Source organism: Chamaea fasciata, unplaced genomic scaffold, assembly GCF_029207755.1.
Source record: "Chamaea fasciata isolate MVZ Bird 193981 ecotype frontalis unplaced genomic scaffold, bChaFas1.0.hap1 SCAF_2, whole genome shotgun sequence".
NCBI lineage: Eukaryota > Metazoa > Chordata > Aves > Passeriformes > Sylviidae > Chamaea > Chamaea fasciata.
This window is the reverse complement of record NW_027094087.1, coordinates 110,117,910-110,138,358: the sequence shown is the minus strand read 5'-3', so window position 1 is coordinate 110,138,358 and position 20,449 is coordinate 110,117,910. Positions and strand designations below refer to the sequence as shown.

General features: G+C 41.6%; 1 protein-coding gene across 1 annotated transcript in view; it reads left to right on the top strand.

The window, feature by feature from the left end:
* The window catches only part of LOC136285632 (amine oxidase [flavin-containing] B-like), a 51,572-nt gene extending 34,831 nt beyond the window's left edge, over positions 1-16,741 (top strand). Inside the window, exons 7-16 of the mRNA XM_066177050.1 lie at positions 1,420-1,569; positions 2,196-2,355; positions 3,104-3,200; positions 3,946-3,999; positions 7,597-7,654; positions 8,571-8,668; positions 9,773-9,884; positions 11,459-11,521; positions 11,932-12,093; positions 14,773-16,741. Coding sequence (XP_066033147.1) covers positions 1,420-1,569; positions 2,196-2,355; positions 3,104-3,200; positions 3,946-3,999; positions 7,597-7,654; positions 8,571-8,668; positions 9,773-9,884; positions 11,459-11,521; positions 11,932-12,087 — 948 coding nt within the window. The 3' untranslated portion in view covers positions 12,088-12,093; positions 14,773-16,741. The remainder of the gene's footprint in view (positions 1-1,419; positions 1,570-2,195; positions 2,356-3,103; positions 3,201-3,945; positions 4,000-7,596; positions 7,655-8,570; positions 8,669-9,772; positions 9,885-11,458; positions 11,522-11,931; positions 12,094-14,772) is intronic.
* The last annotated feature ends 3,708 nt before the right edge of the window (positions 16,742-20,449 follow it).

Sequence of the window (20,449 nt, the reverse complement as noted above, 5' to 3'; positions counted from 1 at the left end):
TTTCTGTCATGAGGCTGAAGCCGTCCTTAGCACTGCAGAAGCAACTTAGTGGAGATGGCAATGTCAGCTGCAAGTTAATACTGAAAATGTAGCCCAGAGCTGAGTTCCTAAGAAGCAAACTTCTGAGCATTAACACCATTAAGATTTTAAAATCAGTCTAAAGAAAATGAACACCCCTGCTTAAATATGGTATTGCTTTGAAATGTTTGCAGTCTGGTACGTTAGAGCTGCTTCTGCATTTAAAGAAAGTAAAGATTCTGTTAATGTTCTTCTACTTGAGAAGTGGAAATTTCACTAATTGTATCAGAAATGGATATATTTTTAGAAATGCTAATTATTTAATCATAAATAAAAATGCAAATACATTAACCATATTAAAATGCATAAATATGCATAGATAAGCAATTACTGTAGATAATTTAAGTTAAATATGTTTAATTAAATATTATTTGAATTCTGTACTATGTTAGAGATGATTTGAGTTAAAGTTGGGTTGAATTACATACTGCAGCAGAAATTTTTCCTGTGAGCTATGTTACTTCTTACACCTTGTTATTTATTATGGAGGTCAGGTTTCCTGCTTCTGATACACAGAGCTCTGCAGGGATGAGTGAACCCAGAGAAAGATTTGAGGGCTTAAGCACCTTTCAGAAGTCTTGCTGATTCACACAGGTGTGTGGAATCTTTTTGGAGACCACATTTGGAGAAGGGATTTTTTTATGAGGTTGCTATTGATGCCTTGGGAAGGCTGACCTGAAACAGAGACAGGGCAGAGTTAGAGGATAAAGTAGGCATTTATTGAAAGGCCTTTAGGGTACACCTTGGGTAGGACAAAACCCTGACCAGGGCTACATCCAAGACGGACCCAAAATGGTCACAAAATGGATGAGTGGTCACAAGGTCTTATATTTTTATAAGTTTTTTTTTTGTTTTGCATATTAGGGTTTAACTGTCCAATTACGGCTTCAGGTTTTGAGGTCTCATCCTTCTTGTTCCTGCCTTCAGTCCACTGTGGTTTGTGCTTTTGGGACTGAAAGTTGTCCTTGGTCTTCAGCAGGAAAAGGATTTGTTTTGTCTACCTACTCTGTGAAGAGAGCTGACTGACACTGAATATGAGGCTCAGATCTACACCCCTAGGCAGAACAGAATCTGAAAAATATGAAAGCTAAAATTTAACGCATCACTATTACTTTTAATTTTGACTAGAGGTCAAGTAGTGGTCAGATATGGGAAGGATTTGAGAAGCTGATGGGAAGAGAAAGTAAAATGGGTACATTTCCAGGTGAGATTGCAAAAATTCCTGAAAATGTTTTGATAATAATGGAAGATGGGGTTTTGCTTTGAATGCCAAGAGAAATACTTGTCACCATACACGCTCCACAAGCACTGCGCTGCTGAGCTGTCGTGTCTGTGTTTCAGGAGAGGAAGTTTGTTGGGGGTTCTGGGCAGATCAGTGAGAAGATGATGGAGCGCCTGGGCGAGCGGGTGAGGCTGAGGAAGCCGGTGGTGCGCGTCGACCAGTCGGGGGACAGTGTCATCGTGGAAACCCTGGACCACGACTTGTATGAGGTAATGGCTTGTCCTGTAGGACATCATTAGTGGTGGGGTGGGTGGCTACAAAACCTTTAGCTTTTCCTTTTTGGCTTCTCCAAAGCCCTGTACAAAAATGCAGCAGAGGATTAAGTGACAGTGACAGAAAGTCATACGTTCTCATTGTCCTGAAGCAGCAGCAGCAGTGTAGGAGCTTTAAAGTGATGCTTAATAGCAAAGTGTGCATTCAGACTTTTCCTTTCCTGGCATCTCTTTGTGTTTGGTTATCTTCTGAATTAGAGGGTAATTGTAAGGTGTAGAATGTGATTTAGCAACAAATTTTCAGTGAAAAAAACCTGCAAGCTTTGCTTCCAAGTTGTAACAGGGATGAGTGGACTCTTAGAGCACAGCGCTTTCTTTTCAACACCAGGGGAAGGGCAGCTGCCCATCATTTAAACAGATGGCTGTTTATGTAATTATTGTTTGTTCTTTAATGAGAAGGATTTTGTCAGGGTTTAGTTTTGTGATTCTTAGGCTAAATGCCAAAATTGCTTCACAAGGTACATCCAGCAGCCTCCCCGGGTGTCTGCTAAGATCATTAGAGCAGTATACTTGGGCTGAAGTAGGGGAGAATATATTTGGCTTATGGATAATTTCTTTTCCAGGGAAAATATGTGATCATTGCCATTCCCCCAGCTCTTTGTTTGAAGATTCATTTCAACCCACCTTTGCCCCCGATGAGGAACCAGCTCATCAACAGAATCCCCATGGGCTCAGTCATCAAGTGCATCGTGTACTACAAGGAAACTTTCTGGAGGAAGAAAGGTATTGAATTTTAATTAAAAGCAATAGTAATGACAGAGAGAGGGAAGAGAGTACCTGGCAACAGAACAGACTCTTTGTTCAGAGCATGCTAAACCTTAGTAGGAGACTTCATATTCTTCTATGCCATTTTTGCCTTCCTCTGTGAGAGAAACTTGAGAGGAGAGGGTGGATGAGGGAACAAAAAAAAGGAGGTAGTCATGAAGGGAGAATTCATGCCTGTTGCTTATTGCCTTGGTTGTTCTGTTGTCCTCTCATTGAGTGACACCTGGGCATGAGATGAGTCTCTCTCACTTGTGCAGGGGTGTAAAGGTACAAGTGATGTGTGATGAAAGACTCTGCAAAAATTCTGCTTTCTGCATGGACTGATCAGCATTAATTGAAGGTGTTTTCACACAGACATCCCCAGCTGGGCTAGTCATCCTGGGCTCCTCTTATGTGCTGAATGCTTCCGTCATGACTCCTCTTTTGAAATTTACAGAATGCAAAGAAAAGTGCAATGCAGTAACACCCAGTTCTCATTATTGGCTGTAATGAGCCCACATCTGTTTGCCTATAAATATCATCCACCCCCCATCTTTGTAAATGAACTTGAGGGTTCTGGATCCTGTCTTGTTCTGGATCCTGTCTTGTTCTGGCTGTTAGTCTTAGGATGGATCGGCAGGAGGTGACTGAGTATTTTATAACTTCTTGGAAGTTCCTGTGCCTTGATTCATGGATTGTGACTGCTTTTCCACCTTGTTCTTGCCAGGGTATTGTGGTACCATGATCATTGAAGATGAGGATGCTGCAATTGGTCTAACACTTGATGACACTAAGCCTGATGGCAGCTTTCCTGCTATAATAGGGTAAGGGACAAAGAAAGTGTCTTGTCTAGTTAATGCTTTTTATTTTGTCTTATAGGCAACAATTGAAGTGGAAAACCTGATACTTTCAAAAGAAAATACTCAAAAATAATTTAAAGTTGAGTTTCTCAGTGCATGGTGATGTTCTGTGATTGTTCTACTTCAAAATTTTCCTCTATGATTTCATTACTAATGAAAAAAAATTAAATTATCTCTTTCTACTCTTTATCACTGTTATCTTTTGCCTCTGCGTGTGGCGAAGTACAAACTTGGAAAGGAGGAAAAAGGAAAGGAAAGAAAAGAAAAAAAAAGGATGATTGCAAAAATGTAAAGTTTTCTCCAAGTTCTAAATGAAAATTTGTTTTCTAGAATTAAATTTTATGTTGTTCTGGTTATTTTAGCAACCAGAGAATATGATCAGTCTTAAAACTTTTATTAAAATATGATTTCCAGCTCAATCCCAGATTTTGTGTTGTTGCTATATGCCTACACCCAAGGCTGTATAAAATTAAAGTAATTGGGAAATAGCTCATGCAAATATTCTAACATGAATTTCAGAGTGCCTCCTTCCTAAATGAGTCCTGCAAGCAGCAGGTGGAGCATTATGCAGAGAGGTGAAATGGATGTTTTTATTAGAGACCCTAAAGCTATGGCTGTGAATCACAGCATCTCATCATAAGTTCTTGGCATTTTAAATAATGCAAGAAATGTAGCAGCATAATGGGAGTAAATTGTTTGTGTCTTACAGCTTCATTCTTGCTCGGAAGTGCAGAAGACTGACAGGTCTCACCAAAGAAGAAAGGTAAGTACAAATCCTGGAGATCTGTGTGGAATTCCAGTCAAAATTTTGTTATAAATGACCAGAGCAGGAAAAAAATGCCCTGAAGGAAGTTGTCTGTGACCTTGTGCCAGTAGGCAGACATTAAGGAAGAAGATGCCTTACTTGGTTTTGGATGAAGGACCCACGGAATTCCCACATAGCTCTTGCCCTGTGGAAACTCTCTGGTCCTGGTTCTTATTTTCCCACAAGGCTTCTCTGTTTCTGTGACTCCTGCTAAGGAACAGCTCTAAGGCGCTGAATATAAAGTGGTGTAGATAGCCTGCTGGAAAGTGTCCAGGACCAGCCTCCTTCCCCCACTGCTGCCTCCCTGGCTTCCTGCAGGTGCCCTGAGCTCTTGGAAAGCTTGTCAGAAGGGAAAGGTTTGGCCTCTGTGTTTGATTTTAATCTTGATTTTCTGTTCACCCTGGAGTGTCCTTTCAGTGTCTGTGACTTAATGCAACTTGAACCTGTAGCTGCTTCAGCATCCTGAAGGGATCAGAAAGCTGCCTCCATCTCTGCCCTTAGTGTGGGGAAATAAATGCCCTTCAGGCACAGATGAAGGTCATTTTACTGTCTTCTCAAAACAAATCTCTGCATAGAGTAGTGCTCTTTGGTATATTACTAAAATAGAATTCATAAAGTAATGATTTTTTTATTTTCCATCTCACTGATTCACTGTATCTGATCAAATCAAAGCTGCAAGTAGAAACTGTGGATTGTGAGGAGAGCCTTGGTTTGACAGGGAGAAAATACATTTGATTTTAAAGTATGATAAAGGAACGCTGTGCCCAGGGAAACATTTTTACAGTAATAGCTGTTTAATTAGAGAAGTCATCTCAGATAGTCTGGCAGTCTGTGGATAACGGGTCTAAATGAAGCTGTTTGTGTCCCAGTCTTGTCAAATGCCAGCCTGGTACCACGGAGCCCTTTTAATTTTGGCAGGGATGGCCAAGCAGTGAGGGCCTGCAGGTGCCAGATGATAAAAGTCACATAGGTATTGTGAAACCTAGTGTGCCCAGCATTTTGAGCCATCCTAAGCACCAAATGGTGTCTTACACTGTGTGTGAATACCCTCGATACAAGCGAGCGCTTACAGTCTTTGAGAACAGCTTTTCTTTCTATGAAATTAGGGTCTGTCCTGGCTGTTCGCAAGGCACCATCCTTTTCCCTGGGCTATAAAAGCACTGCCACAATTATCTGACTCTGCTGCTGCCAACAGCCAGGTTTTATGCCAGAGTTCTGAACTCTTTTGTGAGGTAAACCTTAAGCTAGGAGGGACTTTGCTTTGGTAAAGAATGGTTGTGAAATATGCTGGCTGTCCCCTGGTGCAGGACATCGTGCTGAGGACAGGGTGAGGGTTTTGGTAATCCTTAGCTATGAGGAGTAGGATATAAAGTCTGCGGCAGCTGTCCTAAATCATGACTTGGAAATTGTGGGAGAGGATGGAAATCTTTTTACAGCTAAGCCAGACTGAAGGGAGTAAATTTCACTGCTGCCTTCCAGCTGGTCTTCCCAGGTCAGGTGCCGGTAGTGAGATTGTGCCCTGCCTTTCAGAGCTGTGCAGTGAAGGCCATGGCATCACACACTGCTGTGGAGTAAGCAATTATTTAGTGCTTATAGCAATTTCATAGCTGAGCCCAAAGCCAAGAAATGAGGATTTTACTTACTGCGTATTCCTTGTAGTGCTATTATGTTCCATGCTAGCATTAACTACAAGTCCATTAATAAGAATTTCTTTAAACTTCTCTAAGACAAAAAGTGCAGGTTTTGCAGAGAGACCAGCAAGATGCAAAGATTGATCCTATTAGGGGTAATATCCTCAGTGATTGATTTATGTTGATACAATTCAGTTCTTCAGAAACTGCTGGTTTGGTTTTTGTTTTGTTTGCTCATTTGGGTTGTTTTCCTTGTCAAATAATACCCTATTACTAATGAATAATTCCTTCCAATTTCTACACTTCTTAAGAGTCTGAAGATGCCCTTGACTTGAAGCTTAATATTTTCCTTTGCACAGATGTCTTAAACTAACTAATCTGTGTTTGTAATATACTCAGCTTTGAACTACTCAGCAAGTTCAAAGGTGCTGTGAACTTGCACCTTTGTGGAGCCTTGCAGTTGGCCACAAGTGACAATACCTACCTGTCACTGGTATGCCATCTCCAGGCTCCCTGGACGGTCTGCAAGTCACTGTGGAAAAAGGACAGGGCACAGGCAGGCTCAGAGGAGTCTTTCTCATCCCTGCCGTGGTGCTGGGAGGAGCAGAAGCAGATGGGTCCCAAGGTGATAACTCACTTTCCAGTGGAGCCCTGTGGTGTTTTCTGACCTGCCCTGAAAGGAGGAATTGATGGCATTTGTGAGAGTTGGTGGGCTGACCTCAGCAGAGGCTTGGCTGGGTCCTGCAGTTAAAATGACTTTGTTCTGTTCAGACACTGGGTGGGTGCCGGTGGTCTGCAGGGCACAGTGCTCACCTCACTTATGGAGAAATTGGGAAGTCACCCTTTTTCTTATGGCTGTTGCTGGCTTTGTGTCACTCCTGATTGCAGAGGAATGTTCATATTCAGGTCCTGGAGCTCTCTGAGCCTTCCTGTCCCCTCACTGCTTCTGGAGCCGTCTGACCCTTGTCCTCTGCCCCAAGGCAAAAGGAAGGGGCTGTTTCCTTCCCCAAGGGCCACGGCTCTACCTGAACTGTAGCAACCTTCACTTTCCTGCTCAAGCTCCTACCTGCATGTGAGGACACCTTCAAGGCCCTTCAAGTCATTCTGTTTCTCTTCATCCTCTTTCCATTGCACTCTGAGTTCAGCTGGTCATGGGTATAGCTGGGCTCCTGTAGAGCTGGGTTGCTTCTTACAGCAATTATGTATGGTTTCCTCCTGTGCTTTTATAGCTGAAAAGGTAGTCCTCACATTTAAAGAGATGGGACTACTTTGTTTCTGTGCCCAGCATGGCTTTTTGTGGAGCACTGGATTTTCTTCCAGAAGTAAATGTCTTTCCAGAGCTGTGTTTGTTTTCCACAACTGTTATTTCATCCTGATATTCTTGCTTTTGGGAATTGGTACAGTGTGGCTAAAAGTAAGACCCAAGGGCTTGTAGGAACAAACCTAATTGTACTTGGGGTTTGCAACAGAATGAAGTGTATTTAATGATGTATAGACTCTTAAACTTAAAACAGGAGGAAATTTTATATAAATAGAAATTAAGTACTGATTCCCTGAGAGCTGCAGTATATTGAGACCTGCGTCTTTGTAGGAACAAACTGTTAGTTAGAATATGTGCCAAGACAAAAAAGTGCAATGCCTTACTACTTTTTTTCCTGACAGCCTGGAGATCGTTTGGATAATTTGGAGGTTTGGGTTGCTGGAGTTATCTTCAGAGAACAGCTTGCAAAACTGCTGGAAATTCAGCACTTAAGCAGCACAGGATCTTGGGTTATTTCTAGTGATAATTTGGGATAGGTCCTAAAAATCTGGAACCTCAAATTCAAGCATATACAATACTTGTCCTCTTAGGAGTAGGGTATAGTAGAAGTGATTTGTTTTCTCTTTCCCCACACTGAAGTCATCTGTTGCTTTTCTCTCGCAGGAAGACGAAGCTGTGTGAGCTCTATGCAAAGGTTCTGGGATCAGAGGAAGCTTTACATGTAAGCACAAAATCTCTGGAAAAGGTACCTTTGGAAAAGGTACCTGCTATGGGAGCACTTGCTGCCCTCACTGCAGGAGTGGAGAGAAGATTCTGACAAGCTTGGTTTGGGTTTGACAGTGAGGATAAGAACGAGATTTATGAACATTAATGAAACATTAAAAGGTGTTTTTGTTGATATATTCTTGTCCAGCTCCATGGGTGGGATTCTCCATGGGTATGGCTTGCCACCATAAACCTCAGCTGCTGTCACAGGTGACAGGCTTGCTTTCCCTCTTTGTCCATGTTGTGTCTTCTCTCTTACTAGTTGTTAAGATCCACTGCTGCACGTGTTGAATTGTTTTTGTTTTTCTTTTGCCTTTCCCTTGCCTTCTCTTCCCTGTAGAGGTAAATGACTGCTAGGTTTTGTGTGATCTCAGATTATGTCATTAATGCTGCTTCTACTTTAAAGAACAATTTTACAGGGTTAAAAGTTGTAGACACCAATCTGGAGAACACGATGTTGTACACAGAACCATGCAAGTGCCATGCTTTGCATATTTAACAGTGTATATTTGTACCCAATGTACACATTACAAGTATTACAACTGTATACACCAGAGGTTAATTTTGCTTTACACGGCTCAAAGCATAAATTTGTGCACAAATCATAAATTAACATGGACAGATTAGGAGGATTATGCTCTGCAATGGCCAGATTAACTAGTTTTTTAGACAGTGTATTCCTATTTTTAAAAAATAGGGGCTTATTGTGTTGCATTCATGCTGCATTAAGAGACTTGTTAAATGTGCTCATCTTGTCAGACGTTGACATGCAGCAAATGATAAGCTGTTCTTCTCTGCTCTCTCCTCAGTTCTGTTATTAACTTCCTCGAGACTTTGTCCTTTCCCTGGGTGAATTAATCTCTGTTTTACAGCCTGTGCATTATGAAGAGAAGAACTGGTGTGAAGAACAGTATTCTGGGGGCTGCTACACAGCCTACTTCCCACCAGGCATAATGACTCAGTATGGAAGGTACAGTGTCTATTTATAGTGGGCTTTGGAGTGGTAAGATAAGACCAAGTTAATAAATATCCTCAGAAAGGGTCATAAATCCTCTGTCACTGTTCGCTTTATACCTTTAAGATCACTGGGGAGTGTTTTAAACAGATGGGATAACCTTCCACTTGTCTCCGTTGGGCTGTATGATGGATGAGTACAGTATCATTAGGGGTTTTTATCCACTCCTGTGATTTGGTGAGTTCAGCTGAGGAGGTTCTGGGGAGGGAGCTGGGGAGCTTCCATAGTCTGCTTACAAAAATGGCTTTGGGTATTTGAGATCAGTGTAACCATTTCAAGCACGCCTTTAGCTGATGATTTAAAAATGCTAACACAGAGTTAGTTCTTGCTGACACTGATGGTAATGAGGGATTTCTTTGGACCATTCCTTTCTTTTTTAGCAGGGAAAGCTTAATATAGTGATCAATGTGCTGTTGTATAGTCCTCTCCCACTAAAGTTTTTGCATAAAAATAAGATTTACCAACAAGAAAAAGACTTACTTCAGACTGGTAATTTGATTTAGATACACAGGTTTTAATGTGGTAAAAGATCTGTACTTTTGAAGTTTAAGTTCTTATAATTTAACTTAGAACAATAAAGCAGTTGTAACAAAGATCTTATGGAGGCCTTAGTTTTAAAGTAATTAAAATGATAATTATTGCAGATTCTGACAAAAAATAGAGTTAAAACAATGCTTTTTGTTTATTTACTTATTGCTTCAAATATTAAGGGGATATATTTCAGAATGCTGCACTGTGCCAGTAATGCCTGGCACTGGTACTTATGCCACAGGCTGGAACTATGAGATAGTATAAGTGTCATCTCAAAATAGTTGTCCTTTTCACCTATAGTTGTCATTTTCACCTATGAACAGTGTAAACACTTAAAAAATGTGAACACTGGCATGTTCACTGTGAGAAATTAAATGCAACCCAGATTCCTCCTCCAGCTCCACTCACCCAGTGCTATTATCTTCAAGCGCTGCCTGTCATTTAAAACACTTTTATTCCAACATTAACCCAGCTATTTCAGTTCTTTCCTGATGCAGCTGATATGACTTTTTGCTTGTCCCCCTCCAGGATCATTCGGCAACCCGTTGGCAGGATCTATTTTGCTGGTACAGAGACAGCCACTGAGTGGAGTGGATACATGGAAGGGGCTGTCCAGGCTGGAGAAAGAGCAGCCAGAGAGGTACAGATGCTCAGGGGACACTGGAAAATGTCCTCTGGAAAATGAAACATCTTGTGGTCGGAGGGGAAATGAGAACTGGGTGTTGACAGCTTCAGGTGTTCTGAGTCTTGGTGCAAATCCCTGCAAAAGGGCATTGACTTCAAAAAGAATGGAGGTTTTGCACTTAGATTTGGAATGTTAGGAAGGGCTCTGGCTATTTTTTCAAACTCTCCCCTTGTTTCTAGGATTAAATTCTTTCTTCTTTTACAGAAGTCCCAAATTCTCCCCCAGTCATTTTCCTCCCAAATCTGTTAGTCATCGTGCTGAGAGATCCTGGCTGTTAGAGCATGGGAGCAGCTCAGTCCTGCAGCTCTGCACACCAAGCCAGGCCCTTCCTCAATATTTCCAGCAGTGATGTTCCACTGAGACAGCCTTAACACAGAGTCACTAAACAAGTACTTAGATATTTTTCTTCTGAGAAAATGCCAATTCCCTGAGTATTTTGGGGAACAGGATAGTTTATGGAGCAGCAAAAGAAATTTAATCTTTGTTTTATGAGATGAAGTTCCCTTGTGGCTAAAAAACTAGTAAAGGAACACAAATTGTCCTGGAAGGAATGTGGAGAGTTCATCTAGCCCATACTCCTGCCCCAGAAGACAGAGATCAATTGTTCATAAATTATCCCATTTGAGAAAGTTATACCTAAGGTGCTCCTGAAAAGCTCCAGGGGCCTCATGATCTCTCTAATGTAAGGACATTACAGCAGAGCCTCCATAGGCCTCAGCAGAGTAGATAAGTGCACTTGACTGTAAAAATTTCAGTATTTTTCTTTTCTTGTTTACTTATGAAAGGAAAACGTATTGAAAATTCAGTGTTCCTCCGTCTCCTGCATTGAAGAGTTGACAGGGTCCATGAATCTTGTCTACGCTAAAATCCCCTCATGAAAGATGTTAAATCTTAAATCTACAAGTGCCTGGAATAGAAAAAACATTATTATCACCATCTCCATTTTATTTCACAGTAGAAGAAGCTAATTTTGCTGTCTTGCCTGAATTTAATTTCAAATAGTCTTTGTTATCCTACTGATCTCTGCTATCTTTGATATTTTGAATGGTAACTTTCCCATTGTGAAAGTTTTTTGTTTTAGTTTTGCTTTTCTCAGGCTGAAAATAGTGGTCTGTCATCACTCCCAAGATGCTGTTCCTCTTCCTACATCATGATAAAATTCGCAAAGCAAGCTGTTCCTTGTAGCTGGTGTCTTCATGCCTCACTTTGCCATGAGAGCTTAACTCTTAGTCATAATCACATTATCCTGTTCCCCTGGGACTGGACAAATTCCCATATCTTGCATGGACTAGCTAAGCATAAAGAGATTTTTCTGTTACTGTTTCTATGTTCCACAAGGAGGAGTGTCTTATTAAATATCAGCCCTCCCCAGAAATAAGTTGTGAAATGTTGAGTTTTCTTCTAAAGTTTGAATACACTGTGATTCATGTGCTCAGTCATCATGCCATTTTTAAACAACAGATTTTTTTTTTCTGTCTTGAGGAATCAATGGTACTTATTGGTACTTAGACAATGTCATTTCTTTTCAGATACTGTTTGCTATGAGGAAAATCCCAGACAGCGAAATTTGGAAGCCAGAACCTGAATCAGTTGTAAGTATTTACATAGCTAAAATGGATTGGGGTATTTTTTTTCTGCTGTTTTGCTGATGAGATAAATTTTTTGTCTTTTTTTTATAAAAGTTCACTAAATCAAAGCCTTAATAAGCCACGATGAACTTTCCCTTATTCACCAAAATTGCTCTTCCCTATAAAGGGAAGAGGATAGAAACCCATCTGACAAGTCTGTAAGGCAGGATTGGAAAGAGCTGCACATCTTAACTGGGCTGTGAATCCTTTCCATGTGTATGTTCTTCCCTTGGAGCAGAAAATCTGGATGCACTGCTTCTTGACAAGATATAACTGCTTCAGCCCAGTTCTGTTCCTGCTGCAAGAATCTCCCAATTTATATTCCTCTTCTCACAGTCGAGATGTTATGTGGATAATGGATGCTCTCCCTACAGGATGTGCCAGCTTTGCCCATCACTACAACCTTCTGGGAGAGGAACCTGCCATCTGTGCCAGGACTGCTAAAGCTGATTGGATTTTCCACTTTCCTCACCTCTGTGGCTGCAGCTGGGTTATTGGCCTACAAAAAGGGACTTCTGGTTCGAAACTGAAAAAAGGTGCCAACTCAAGACCTCACAATTGAGGGATTTTCTTTTTTTTTTTCTTTTTTTTTTTTTTCAGAGGTTTTATTTTGTCATGTACTTTTCTGTCTCCAAAATCTGGGGAAGAGGTGAAGACAGCAGAGAAAATAGGCTGGAGGGAAGGGATATAATAAAGGGATCCATATTAAATAAAAACCCCTGGAGTCCAGGCCTACTTCTAGCAGTAACTTTTTGGTTGTTGAATTTCTGGGCTCTCAAGTTTTATCACCTTGAGATTCTGATCCAGATCTCAGAACAGAAGTGACAAAATATTTCTTTAAAGGCTATTCTCATTAGATTTCTGCTTGGTTTTACTTTTATGTCAGAACCAGACCCTGAACTCCAACTCTCCACAGGCCCTATTTGTACTGTACTGTACAACAAAATCTCTAGTTGTAAACAAAGGATTTCTGCCTTCTTGTGTGGTAGACTGAGAAAAGAAATCCACAGCTTACAGAATAATCAGGGAGTTCATGCCAATTACTGGTAAGAAAATGTTAGTGTTTTTATTTCTTACCCAGATGTCCAGAGCTTAGGGAGCACCTAAGGGACAAGCCAGGCTAAATTTATCCATCTATGCAAGTGCAACCATAGGATTCTGGCATTTCCAGTGGCATACATGTCCTACAGTGAGCTAAAGGACAATATTTCTGCTGTGTTTGGCAATGTGGATGAATTTCAGGGTCCTCAGATGTTTACGACATCCTGGCTGTTCACTACAGCCTGGCTCAGCAGAGCCGTGGAGTCTGTCCCTGTGTGCACCTTGAGGCTGTCTCTTGCTTATTAGGGCACAGTGGGCCTGAAAACGTAGTGTTAGCATAAAACAAACAAAATAAAACCAAAACAATCAAACCAAAACACCCCTCCTCCCCCAACTTATCTTCCCCCAAAGTCTTGCTTCATGCTGAACACAGATTTGCTGATTCAGAGTTTTGCTCTTTCCTAACAACCATATTGATGGGATTAGCACTTCCACTTCTGCCTGCTGTGCTGTGTTGCACTGACTATGCACTTTTGATCACTAATCAGGGATCTAAATGATAGGGACATCAAAGAGAATTGTGGATTCGAGAGTCACATGCAGGTGCCTCTGCTCTCCTTAGCTTGGTACTGTTCAAACAACGGGGGGGAAAAAAAGAGAAGATATAAAGAAGGCACTGTGCAGGACTGAGGGGAGAAGTAAAAAAAATCCACCCACCAAAACCTCAGTTCCTACTTGTCAATGTGTTGGTACCTTGTTCTAGACACTTCTGCTGTGTCACCAGTGCACAAGATGAAACAGGAAGACACAGGTATGGCTGAGAACAAGATCTGGTGCACATGAAGTTGGAGATGTCTGGAATTTTTCAGAGCCTGTTTGCTGCACTTCTCCCTTCAACGAGTAGCAATTTATATGTAAAACATATTGGATTGCAGTAAAGAGCCACGGAGAGAAGTATAATAATAAATTCAGCAACTGGTCTGAGCAGACGGTGGAGGAGCTGTATCACCAGTCTTAGGCAGACTTTTTGGGCTAACATCTGATCTTGCTTGTGTAGAGCAGTACTTTGTTCTCCAAATAGTCCCATGGAAATTTACTGAACTGCTTGGAAAGCTGTAACATTTGTGAGCAGCACCTCGCTTTCTGGCCCTTAGGTTTTGTTCTTTTTAACTTGATGTGCCGGTTAAACATCATCTTGTAGCAGCAGCTTGGATTTTATCACAAATGAATAGCCTCATAACAGCCTTTTAAAATGCATGGGGGAACTTTTCAGGCATAAAGATCTTTAAGGCAGAAGAAGAGTGCAGCAGTGTACATATGGTCTCTTTGGTTGTATCACATCGAGCTCTAATTTGCTGGGACGTTTGCCTACTGCAGAGTTCCTACGTGGCTTCCTCTCCTTGTGATTTATTTACTAAATGAATTAGGAACCAAAAGCTGAATGAGAAGTTCAGAGCTTTTGCAGCTCACACAATTCTCAGGCCAGAAATAAACATGGGAACCTAAATTTGGGGAGATGTTTTTAAAGTTTTGACCCCAATATTTGTAAGTGCTAGACAGTGAATACATATGTTACATGTAAAGCGTTGCTTTATACATTATGTATATATGCTTCATCAGTTGCAGCTGATTTTTCTGCCAAAACTGTTTGGAATTCAAGTCCTGCTTCTGCCCTAGAAATACTCCACATTCTCTAAAGGGGAGAAAATTCATGAAACTAATGAGGATAAATTGGTTTTATTCATGTCCAAAATGTATTTCTCTCTTTTTTGCTCCTGAATCTGGCAGAAGTTTTTCCCAGTTTAACAAGATCGTGTTGTGTGCCTCAGGGGGAATTGTTCCAATCAAAACCAGAAATTAGGTAGTTAGAACTGAACTGAATCATAACCTAAGCTTTTCCTGAGATTGGCCAATTAAAACAAAATATTGAAAAGTTTCTATACTTATAAACCTTCTATACTTATAAACCTAATCTTAGTTTCAAAGTGAAAGAAAGATGGAAAATAAATAAAGTATTTCTCATCTTATTCTGCCACAACTAAATTAGGTGAGACCAGGAATCTCAAAATAAATTTGGATTCCCTGAGATTTCTAATCAAGTCTGGTTGGAGCTGGGAGGTCTGAATTGTGACATCTGTTTTAGCACTCTAAAGTCTCTGTCTTCTTCCTTGCAGACTGCCAAAGCTTTGGGAGAACTCTCTCTGTCTTTACAGCCGTGTCTTGTTATGATTGTGCTATGGACCTTACTACCACTATGGGATGAAAAAAAGGATTTGCCACTGTTTTCTCAACATTTTCCACGCAAAAGGAATACGTGGCACCTCACGTACATGGATGCCAGCGTGATGAGGAATTGACAAATGGAGGTAGAGAATCAAGCTGCTTCCCTATGGGTAGAGGGAACTGTTAGCGCTGGCTTACATTTTTGAAATTAAAATTCATGCCAATCCTTTGAAGAGAGAAATGAAGTCTGTTTTAATGGATACCCAGTCATGCTGTATTCTTAATTTATTATCAGATTTGATGAGACAACTGCTATCATGAAAGTTCCAAGAGTTTACCAGCTTTGTAAAATGTACTATAGGAACAACCATGGAAATAATTGTATTTGTCTCTTACGAACTGAACTGTGTTACCATGCATATTTTGTAATGCTCTTAAGAGTTTACAAAAAAAAAAAAAAAGAAATTTACTTTCTTGTACACTGTTCTGGTAGCCACTGTACAATGCAAGGAATGACGGGTCATGGTGTAGAAATCTGTGTTAACCAAAGTACTTGAAATCTAATTGTATAAACTAATCAACAGTAACAAGGGTGTGAGCAATCTGAGGCAGCCCCCTTGTCTTCCCTTTAATTTGTGCATTTTTTTCCCCAGTGCAAATCTTGATTCCAAATAGTGTATCTGCTCTGAATACAAAGACATTAATCAAATAATTAAGTACCTCTCTGAGCACTGTCCATCACTGGAACCCATGGGCTGGACAAGAAACTATGGGGCTTAAAGAAATCTTTCTGTGTCCACAGGGGGGCTGTTGTTTCACTGAAGTAGGCTTTATAGATCTGCAGAAATTTTAAGGGTTTTTTCCCTTTTTTGAGGCAAAGTAATATTTTTGAGGAAGAAGTTGTATGACCTCCAGGAGTACTAGAGAGTCAAGATTAAATAACAGACCTGCCACTGCTCTGATGCCATCGGAAGGCTGTCCTGAAACAGAGACTGGACAGAGCTAGAGAATAAAGTAGGTATTTATTGAAGGGCCTTTAAAGGGTATGCCTTGGGCAGGACAAGAGCCCTGACCAGTAGACTTAGAATGGTCACAGAATGGCTAACTTGTCTGGAGGTCTTACATTTTTATAAGTTTTGGTTCATTTGCATATTGGGGTTTAATTATCCAATTACATCTTCAGGTTGTGAGGTCCCATCCTTCTTGTTTCCTCTCTTTGGTCCACTGTTGTTTATGCTTTGAGGCTTGAAAATTGTCATTGGTCTTCAGCAGGAAAAGGATTTGTTTTGTCTACCTGCTCTGTGAAGAGAACTGACTGACACTTAATATGAGGCTCAGAACTACACCCCTAGGCAGCACAGAATCTGAAAAACATGAAAGCCAGAACTCAAGGCATCAGCTCTTGGGCAAGAAGCAAACCCGCTCAAACCACAGGTTACAAACATTCACAAATAAACCTGACCTATGTTCCAATGAACTAACATTCCCTCTCCCATCTCCACCACCTTAAGATCACCTTGATCTTCCTTTCTGTTGAAGAAGATTGTAAAATTGAGATGGCCAAAGCAGCCTGGCTTTTCAAGTGTCTCTCCAGTGAATTCCTTTAGGCGTTGTCATAGACTGCTGCTTATAGCGTGTCTGCTGTGGTCATGTGCAGGTCAGTGCTCATTGGTGCCTGCCTCTGTGTTTTGGGAAAAAAAAATTAAAAAGAGTGACTTCACTTTGCAGGAATATATATGCTGTGTGTGTGATGAATTTGTGCCTTTTATAACCGTAGCATTTTCTAAAGTGCCTCTGTGGTGACTGTCTCCTTTGGTTTCCTTCTTCAGCTCCCTTTTCAATAGGCTCTGCAGATATTTTTATCCGACAGCTGTGAAATTTTTTTAACCTTAATTAGAATCAATAAATATTGTCATGTCACATGTGTTGTTTGAGGCTTTTCTTTTGTGGAAGCCCCTTTTGACTTGGTTGTAGTGGTATTACTTACTGACACAGCAGTTTGTATTTCATACTGAAACCTGTGAGGTAACTTCAGCTTTTCTTAGTAAAGAAATCTCTGTAAAGAAAAGGAGAATATAAAAGAAAAAAATACAAAACCACCCAAGCAACCTCTCAAAACAATGCAGAAAATCCCATTCAACCCCTTAAATACACAATTATTAATTACTACATTTGGTAGTAATATAGATGACCAACTCTCTTACACTTAAGAATTAGTTTTTACTGCTGTAGGACAGGTGGCTCAAACTGAACATAAGAAGAAACCTTGTACCAAATACTGTGTGATGTAAACATAAAAACCCTAGAAGAAAAGAGAGACCAAAATAATTTAATTTCACCCACTAGCTCAGTGTCAGTGCTAGAGATAATGGAACTGAAGAACAAATTTGCTCCTAGGAAGGGACCTGTGTTGAAAAACTGTTGGCCATGAATACTGGAGAAAGCGTAACCATCCATGAGAAAAACATCTAAAGTGTGCAGTGCTCTTTGTAAAGGCTTAACTTTCAGCATTACAAGTTATAAAGGAGCACAAACACAATGAAAGCAAACACCCTCAACTAATCCTTCACACACTCTCTTAAGCACCTGTCCCCTAAGAAACGTATCAGAACCAGCAATGCATTTCACAGCCCTCAAAGCAGCCAGCAAGTGGCTATGACTCTGAAGCATTGCTGCTGTACTGGGTTTGTGTGACCTGGTTTTGGAAGCAGGGGGCTACAGGGGTGGCTTCTGTGAGAAGCTTCAGAAAGCTTCCCCCATGTCCAGCAGAGCCAATCCCTTATGACAGCTCCAGGATGAACCTGCTGATGGGCAGGGCTGGGCCAGTTAGAAAAGATGATAACACCTCTGGGATAACAAATTCAAAAGGATAGAAAGTTGTTGTGCAGAGGTAATTGCAGGCAGAGAAGAGCAGGGTGAGAATCGGTGAGAGCAGCAGCCCTGCAGACACCAAGGTCAGTGCAGAGGGAAGGGCAGGAGCTGCTCCAGGGCTGGAGCTGGGATTCCCCTGCAGCCCACGGTGAGCCCGTGGTGGGATGGCTGTGCCCCTGCAGCCCAGGGAGGGCACAGGGGGGCAGAGATCCACCTGAGCCCGTGGGGGAGACCCAAAATGGAGCGCAGGGGAGCTGAGAGGAGGCTGTGCACCCCTGGGGGGCCTGTGCTGGAGCAGGGTCCTGGCAGGGACCTGCAGACCTGTGGAGAGAGAGCCCACCCTGGAGCAGGTTTCCTGGCAGGACTTGTGACCCTGTGGGGGACCCACACTGGAGCAGGCTGTGCCTGAAGGACTGACCCCGTGGAAGAAGAGCCCACAGTGAAGCAATTTATGGAGAACTGTTGCCTGTGGGATGGACTCTCATTGCACAAGTTCATGGAGAGCTGTCTCCTGTGGGAGGGATCCCACACTGGAGCAGGGGAAGGAATCCTCTCCCTGGGCAGTGGCAGGATCAACGTGTGATGAACTGACCATAACCCCCATTCCCCATCTCCCTGTGCCACTGGGGGACAGGAGGGAGAGCTGGGAAGGAGGGAGGGATGGGAGGAAGTTTTTACAATTTTTTTTTACTTCTCGTTATCCTGCTCTGATTTTGTTGCTAATTAATTCAAGTTCAGTCTGTTTTGCCCATGGTGGTATTTGATGAGTGATCTCTCCCTGTCCTTATCTTGACTAATGCACATTTTGTTATATTTTCTCTTCCCTGTCCACCTGAGGAGGGGAGTGACAGAGTGGCTTTGGTGGGTGTTTGGCATCCAGCCAGGGCCAATCCACCATGGTATTTTTGGTGCTGAAACCTGGGATCATGATCATTTGGAGATAAGGATGGTAACTGGGAAAATTTGGACAAAACATGCGCTGAACAATGTTAGAGAGTAGAATGTTCATGGTGAATTTTTGCTGTAATTGTGGTGAAGGCACAAGGGATGGGTTTCATGTGAATTGCCAATTTTTGTTCTGTGTTGTGATGATGTTATTTTGATTTTTTTTTGTGGGAAATTTTTGTCTTGCTTTGTTTGGTTGGTTTTGTTGATGTGAGTGTATGTTGTGTGATGGATGTGGATTTTAATGATAATTCTTAAATAGTTGAATATGTGATTCACAGAGGTGAGGGGTGGAAAGTGGACTCAGATTTGACCTACCTCTTTAACCCTTTGTTCAGACATATCCTGCAGCATCCCAGAGGACATAACTGAAAAGGTATTATTATTAATTTAGTTATTTACAAAGCTTTCAGTGCGCATTTCAAAGAGACTGTGTCAGCCAAGGGGTACTTCATTATTTCCATCAGTCCAGAGTACAGAAAATTAATGTGGACAGATTAATACAGAAGAAATCCATTTTGTTTAACATCTATAAAAGATACAAATATGATTTCCTGAGAAACCAATTAGAAATCCCACTCATTGTTTAGAAGAGGATAAGATGTGTGTGAAAATTATTTGGCTAAATCATGCAAAACTCAGTGCTACTACAAGAGCTGAGGATAATTTTTTCTTCTTGTCTTGTGTAATTATACCAATTTCTCATCTGGAGCAAATCCCAGAATGTTGGAGGGACTGATGAGTTTTGCCTTCTGGCTCAAGACAGGATAAATTCTCCTGGAGCCTGTGGAATTGCCTCAGAGAAAAAGAAAAATAAAAAGGATCCAAGAATGATAGGTGAAACTGGCCTCAGAAGGTAGAACCAAAGTACAGTTTGGTATCTGCTGGAAGAAACACACAGAATTTTGCTCACGTTGGTCCTGCCCTGTGGTGTGGGTGTGGAAGGGGGCTCCTCATCTGGTGTTTCAACCCATGCAGGTACTGTCTGACTCCTGTGGACACGTCCTTCTCTCTCTGTGTCCATGTAGGAGGGATGGGTGAGATTTTGAAATTCAGTTATTGGATGGGATTTACTCACACCTCACTTTTTCTGCAAAGAGCACACATTTACCCACCTAGAGGGCAATTCATGAGCCAAAACTCAGTTGCCTTGTGCCTCTCAGACATTCGAGAGCACCTTGTTCAGCCTCCAGCTGCTGCCCTGAAAGGAGGCAGCTCTTCCAGAGGCCCGAGGGAAACATGTCCTAAACCAGCCCTGCCCTGTGGCACAGATGATTTTTGGGTACCAAACTGGGCAGCTTCTACCTGCCAACAACTGCTGATGGCAATTAGGCACTTCTTGGGGCATTGAGCTTTGAAGAAATGCACCAGGGATGATGTGGGCTCTGTGAATCTAACACGTTGCAAGTTAATGTGCTGCATGTTAATAGGTAGCTGCACACATAATGTGTTAATACACAGCTGTCCTTTACCCAGGCATACTACAGATGAATCTGTTTGTCACTGGAAACAGAGCCATGGTATTCCAGTCATAATATTAGCAGAGTCTGCTAGAAAAGCCTTCAGTTAGCAGCTGAGTGCCAAGTTAAGCAGTAAAAAAATACACCTGAGTAAGAGGCTTCGTAAGTTGATTTTAGTGTGCATGATTTGTAGAGTCAGTAATAATAAGCTATTCTGAAGCTAGGCTAGAAAAAGCTCAAAAATAATTTGAAAAATAATCATAGAATAGTTTGGGTTGGAGGGGATGTAGAAAGGGGATCTTTCTAGGTCATCTGGTCCAAACCCCCTGCCACAGGCAGGGACATCTTCAAC